Source organism: Puma concolor, chromosome D1 (assembly GCF_028749965.1).
Source record: "Puma concolor isolate L17-30 chromosome D1, mPumCon1.1.hap2, whole genome shotgun sequence".
Classification (NCBI taxonomy): domain Eukaryota; kingdom Metazoa; phylum Chordata; class Mammalia; order Carnivora; family Felidae; genus Puma; species Puma concolor.
In genome coordinates, this window is record NC_141676.1 from 14,052,423 (window position 1) to 14,059,166 (window position 6,744).

The 6,744-nt window shown below is 38.7% G+C and overlaps 1 protein-coding gene across 1 annotated transcript; it reads right to left on the minus strand.

Annotated features, from left to right (window-relative positions):
* Window positions 1-903: 903 nt before the first annotated feature.
* Window positions 904-1,845, minus strand: LOC112865135 (olfactory receptor 5AL1-like). The gene has a single exon (XM_025928178.1). It carries the CDS (start codon window positions 1,843-1,845, stop codon window positions 904-906), a length of 942 nt encoding a protein of 313 aa, XP_025783963.1.
* Between the last annotated feature and the right edge of the window lie 4,899 nt (window positions 1,846-6,744).

The following is a 6,744-nucleotide window of genomic DNA, read 5'->3' on the forward strand; positions in this document are numbered from 1 at the left end:
AGAGCATGAACAGGGGAGGGGCAGAGAGAGAGGGAGACACAGAATCGGAAACAGGCTCCAGGCTCTGAGCCATCAGCCCAGAGCCTGACGCGGGGCTTGAACTCACGGACCGTGAGATCGTGACCTGGCTGAAGTCGGACGCTCAACCGACTGCGCCACCCAGGCGCCCTTGAAATCTTCTATTTTTAAAGTAGGTTTGACAGAGACGTGTGGTGTTTCTATTCACCACACTTTTCCTGGTGGGTGTTATCTATACGGATGGATACATTCTCACATGTCACATACAAAACACGTAAAAACATCAAGACCATCCTTCCTTTATAGGTAAGGAAATTCAGACGTATAGTTTGTGGTAAAACTAAAACTGCTCTAAAAAAATGAGGTCTGATGAAAAACGTTCAACCGTATCAACAGGGACATTTAAAGTAAAGAGCAAGGTCACTTTTCAGGCATCTTCAAACCCAAACCCTTCAACCGAACACCTTGTTATTTTTTCACTTCGGTTCAACTATGGAGGAAAATCTTGCCTGGTATTTTCAATCATATGTGCATGGTTGATGTCTGTGAAGACAACCTAAAATTCCCCATATCATCGTGAAATAAGATCAAGTTACGATTTTAAGGTGCTTTATTCTTCACCTCTATTGTGGAAGCATCTCATGCAAAAACAGAATAGGTTGTTTTCATCTCTCTTTTTAGAATTCAACAGTAAAACAAATAAACGTTTCTAAAATGTCTACTATGTGTAAGCAGAAACAAGAAAGGCCTATTTTCAAGGAAATAGAGTCAGGGAACTGAGCTTCAGAAGACAAAGCTTTCTACACTTCCTGGCACTGTCCCATGTACAAGCCTTCGTTTAAAAGTTCCTAATTTCCAGCGTTTCTTTAGGAACAGCACAGCTGATTATCTATTATCAGAATGTGCTTTGTCAAAGATTTTCTTGAAAGCCTTTTTTACATCCTGATTCCTCAAGCTGTAGATCAATGGGTTTAACATGGGAATCACCACTGCATAGAACACTGAGGCAAATTTGTCTTTATCCAGTGAGTGGCTTGACTTGGGACGCAGGTACATAAAACTGAGGGTCCCATAATACATGGTAATAGAAAACAGGTGAGAAGCGCAGGTGGAAAAGGCTTTATGTCTTCCTGCAGCAGAATGGATCTTTAAGATGGTGAAGACAATGAACACATAGGATATGAGAACAATGATAAGAGAAAAGAACACATTGAACCCAGCAATGATCCACAGCATCAACTCTTTGACTTGGGTATCAGAGCAAGCCAGAGCAATCAAGGGGACATCATCACAGTAGAACTGGTTGACCACATTAGAGTCACAGAAAGACATGTGGAATGTAGCCACTGCTTGTACAAGTCCTACAGTGAGTCCATAAATATAAGAGCTAGTGACCATTTGGAGGCAGAGTTTCCTGGGCATGAGAATGACGTAGAGTAAAGGGTTGCAGATGGCCACATAGCGATCATAGGCCATGACAGACAGCATTAATAATTCCCAAACTGAAAATGTGATAAAGCAACACACTTGAGTGGCACATGCATAAAATGGCATACTTTTAATTTCACGTAACGAGTTTGCAAGGGTGTTTGGAGTGACGGTGGAGGCACCATAAAAATCAACAAAAGCCAGATGACAGAGGAAAAAATACATGGGTGTGTGAAGCTGGGGACTTATTTGGATTAACACAATCAAGCCAAGATTACCCAGGACAGTAAATGAGTAAATCAATAGGAATACACAAAAGAGGATGGCCTGAAACTCTGGATTCTCTGTGAGGCCCAAGAGAATAAACTCAGTGACTGCTGACTGATTGCCTTTTGCCATGAAAGAGATGAACAATAAACAATAAACAACAAATCTACAATAAACTCATCTAGAGCACAGGCTCTGAATAATCTTTACTTTTAAGCAATAATCAATTCAATTGTGAGAATTGGGTGTTATGTTAAATTCGGCCAAAGAAGAATATTGATAAGCTCATCAGGGTGTTATGTTAAATTCGGCCAAAGAAGAATATTGATAAGCACTCAGAATTATGTGTGGATTTCACTTATGCTTTCAGTGTGAAGGATTTGGTCCAGGAAAAATTCTGTGATACAAAAATTCACCAGGAGGCTGTATAAGTAGAAAGAGAGCATTTCAATTAAAATGTTATAATCAAGATAATGGCAAAATTTTCATTCTACTTTTCTTTAAATATAAAGAAATAAAAAGGGACATTAAGAATGTAAGTGGCTTGGGGCACCTGGGTGGCTCAGTTGGTTGAGCATCCGACCTCGGCTCAGGTCATGATCTCCTGGTTTGTGGGTTTGAGCCCCGTGTTGGACCCTGTGCTGACAGCTCACAGACTGAAGCCTGCTACAGATTCTGTGTCTCCCTCTCTCTACCCCTCTCCCACTCATATTCTGTCTTTCTCTCTCTCAAAAATAAACAAACATTAAAAAAAAAGAATGTAAGTGGCTTTGGCAGCATATATAAAAATGATTTAAGTTGTAAGTTTATCTCATGAAGTTATTACAAATTCATTACTTTATAAGAATATTAAAAATTACCAAAATCAAGTGCAGAACATATAAAATGAAAGAAACAAAATATGAATACTATTATTTATAGGCATCCTGTTTGGTATAATCTTTAAATTTTCTTCTTTTTACTTATATCCATTGTCTTTTTTTTTCAATACACCCATAATATTGATTTCAAGGAAAAACAGGACTGTGATTTTTCTGGCTTTGTCTTTTGGCAAAATGCACACCAGAGAATAATTTGCCAAATTTCAAGAGAATAGTTTTCCAAATTTCAAACAGCTTTCAATGATTAGGAGACATTATTTTACCTTCCTTCTTCAGGTATCTAAATGGCCCAAGGTGAATAGAACTGAAGCAACTTTTAGAACAACTAAATGTTACAGAACACTTCCATAAACCCAGGCTGGACTCTGAATGCATGCTAGCTAGCAGAACTGAAATCATCCCCCCTCCTTTCTCAAGCATAGCAGAGGATAAGTTAATTTGATTTTCCTTTATCACCACATTGTCTCAGGTTACTTTGCATGCACATGATGGTCAAGACAAGTAAAAGATAGTAAAATATAAAAAGCACTTCGTCCCCTTAAATTCTGATTAATATCCCCTTGGAAACTTTATCTTGGTTACTATTTCATTTTTTCTCTCCTCTTTAGCACTTTTCAACCATATACCTTAGGAAAAGCATCTACCCCTGATTTCTCAATCATATTTATGACTTAACCAAATATAACCTACCTTCCTTTTCCATTAAACCAAGGAATCCCCTCATCAAGTTTACTATTAGCTCCCCTATTCCCAAATCCAATAAAGCTCTTTTTACCTTAGCAGCTTTGTAGCACTGACCCCTATTGAATACACCTTTGGTTTCCTGAACAGAGCAGTCTCTGTGTTTATTATTTGTCCATTCTGATTTTCTACCTTGGAGTCTCTGCTTCTATTTAGACAACATATTATTCATGCTTTCATCAAAGCCTTCAGCCTTTCCCTTTTATACCTTCTTGTTTGGTGATTTTATCCAATCCTATGTCTTCAGTAGACACCTATACATTGCTTAAGCACAAACATGTATTTCTATCCCTCATTTATTTTCTATGTTCTATATTACATCTAAATGCCTCCCAGAAATTCCCACTTATATATTCTAGACGGTCATCAAGAGTATCACATGTACAAAATAACTTGGTATCTCTGCGCATTGAACCTAATACTCAGACCTGAAGTATATATTTTACATCTTCAACTAACAGTGCCATTATCCATTCAGTTTTCCAAATCAGACCAATTATCTTTTACTTTGCTTTCCTATTTCCCATGCCAATATTCAATTTGTCCCTGATACCTATTTCATACTTTACACACTTTACATATCTTTTCACTGATATCGGTTCCTTGATCCAACCACAATGACTTGTTATTTGGTTACAACTGACCCTGAATTTTTAATTTTTTTTTTTTTTTTTTTTCCAACATTTATTTATTTTTGGGACAGAGAGAGACAGAGCATGAACGGGCGAGGGGCAGAGAGAGAGGGAGACACAGAATCGGAAACAGGCTCCAGGCTCTGAGCCATCAGCCCAGAGCCCTACGCGGGGCTCGAACTCACGGACCGCGAGATCGTGACCTGGCTGAAGTCGGACGCCCAACCGACTACGCCACCCAGGCGCCCCCGACCCTGAATTTTTATTCTTGCCCCCAATCTTTCCTGTGTCTCTCTGTTCCTCACAGTTTGGCGTATGTAAACTTTTATAGACACGAACTTCATTTTTATGTTCTCCTGGTGTAATTCTTCAATGTCTTCCTATTCTTCCCAAGGTAAAAGCCTTTCTTCCACATGGCTGACATAACTCTTGAAAATCCGGTTCCTACATCTCAGATCAGGCTCATCTTTTGTGGTTCTCTTCGTATAGTGTTTATGTCACAGGTATTCCAAGCCACCATTGCTATTCGAATGTAAGCCAGAGTTTTATACACTTGTTTAAAAATGTCTATTTATTTTTGAGAGCGAGAGAGAGAGACAGAGAGAGGTGGGGGGCAGAGAGAGAGGGAGGCACAGAATCCAAAGCAGGCTCCAGGTTCTTAACTGTCAGCACAGAGTCCGCCGCGGGGCTCAAACCCAAGAGCCATGAGATCATGACCTGAGTGGAAGCCGGACCCTTGACTGAGTGAGCCACCCAGGTGCCCCAATTTTATACATGTTTCTAATCTCTGCGCAGAACACTTTCCCTTTGCCATCATTCCCTATGTCTGACTTTCCTCCCACTAAACTTCCAGTACCCTGTTGTGCTGCTTCTTCTTGGAGGCTTTCCTGACTTTTCAGGGTAGAGTAAGTGTTTCCCATCTATAGGTTTTTCATCCATTGATTTCTTCTTTGTAGCACTTGCCACACTATATGGTAACCAACGGTTAACATGTCTGTAACACATCCTAAACTTGAAACTGATATTGTTAAGCACTAATATTTGTATTTTGTGCCCAAGCGAATCACCTACCTTTTATAGTATCTAATACAAAGAAGATGATCAGTAACTCTGTTCGATGATTAAGTGAATAAAAGCTATAGATATATAAGTCCAAAGGCTTTCTCACTAAGATAGAACATATTTTTCCTATGATCTGATATTTTTCAATATTCAATACACTGCCATTCAGTTCAACAACAAACCCTCAAGTAGTCCAGTCTAGTGTACCTGTGCACCTGAAAGAAATCTTTGTGAAGCCAGTAAAATTTAAAATTACCTGGATATTATGAGATAACTTTCTATTATGTGTGTGTGGTCCCCCAGGAAGCTTTTTTTGGGTATTAAATTATTTTTAGCAAACATTGAAAAACAATATAATTATACATATTCAAGAGCAGACAATTATTTTATATTTAGGGTTTAGGGACAAAGTTATTTCCCTTGAAATGGTAGATCACTTTCTAGGTTATTAGTTAATGAAAGAATCTAGGGTAGAAGAACATTTTAATTATCTCTTTTGGGAAAACAGTTTGATTAATTGCTATCTCTGCTTTAATTTGTGTCACATTGGTTTCATAGTAAAATTATGATTTTTTAAAAAATAAACATTCAGTTCATGGTCTTCTATTTAGTAGCAGCTTTTGAAAGCCATCAGACAAAAATGAATTTCCCAGTTAGTCACATTGAAACCTTTCTTCTGAGATTAGTGTCTCAAATTGTGGTTATGATTGATATTTCAGTACAACTGCAAAGATTAATTTAAAAGAATGTGCATCTTCCTCTCTAGTCTCTAGGAAACCAAAGGCACACCAATCATAGGTCAGTTGATACTTTGTTGTAGTCACTCCACGGAAACTCATGAACCTCTCTGACTAAATGTGCTTTAGTTGAAAACCGGTTGTGTCCACAGGACTGCGGTGGCTGTTTAGCCTCAGCAGCACCTAAGCAGAACAGAAAACAGAGGAGGTTACTGTACTCAGTAAGCAGAGCTCAAGATACTAATTCTGGATAATACTTCCCTTGATGAACCTTGGTATATATGTTATGTGTCTGGTTCTTGGGCTATTGGCGATGGCCTAGCTGTTTAAATGGTAAATTAGACCGCCTGCTGGTAAATTCAAGACATCCTTCTTTGTGGCCGTAAATAGTGGAAGCAAATAGCTATTGCTGATAAATTTGTCTTAGGCTTTATACAAATTGGTTAAGATGGAGTCCATGCAATTACTAATACATCCTGCTGTACCTGAATTAATGTGTTGGGATAAGGGGACAAGTTATTGCAGAAGCATCAGGAGAAAGACACCTACTTTTCTCAAAATACCGTGATTTATGGGGTTCGTTCATCTGCCTGTGTCTGGGATTCTGATAAGTCTGGTTGCGACTAATACCACAGGTTGACCTTATCCTGTTTCTTGGAGTCCTGTTGAGAGTTACCTTAATTAAACTGTATTGGGAAATTTTAACATATTTGGTTTCAACCCCTGTCAGATTGGCTATGAAACGGCGTATTCTTGGGTAAATTGCCCAGAAGCCAAGCCCATGTAGAAATGAAGGGTGTATGTAGACAGACAATTCTTCATGCGTTTCTTATGTTTCTGTCTTTTATTTATTTTTACTTTTTAATGTTTATTTATTTTTGAGAGAGAAAGATGGACTGTGAGCGGGGGAGGTAGAGAGAGAGGGAGACAGAATCCAAAGCATCCAGGCTCTGAGCTGTCAGCATAGAGCCTGATACA

Bases quoted from the DNA above. Each gene is read 5' to 3' on its own strand.
- LOC112865135 (XM_025928178.1), bottom strand. From the start codon at position 1,845: ATGGCAAAAGGCAATCAGTCAGCAGTCACTGAGTTTATTCTCTTGGGC.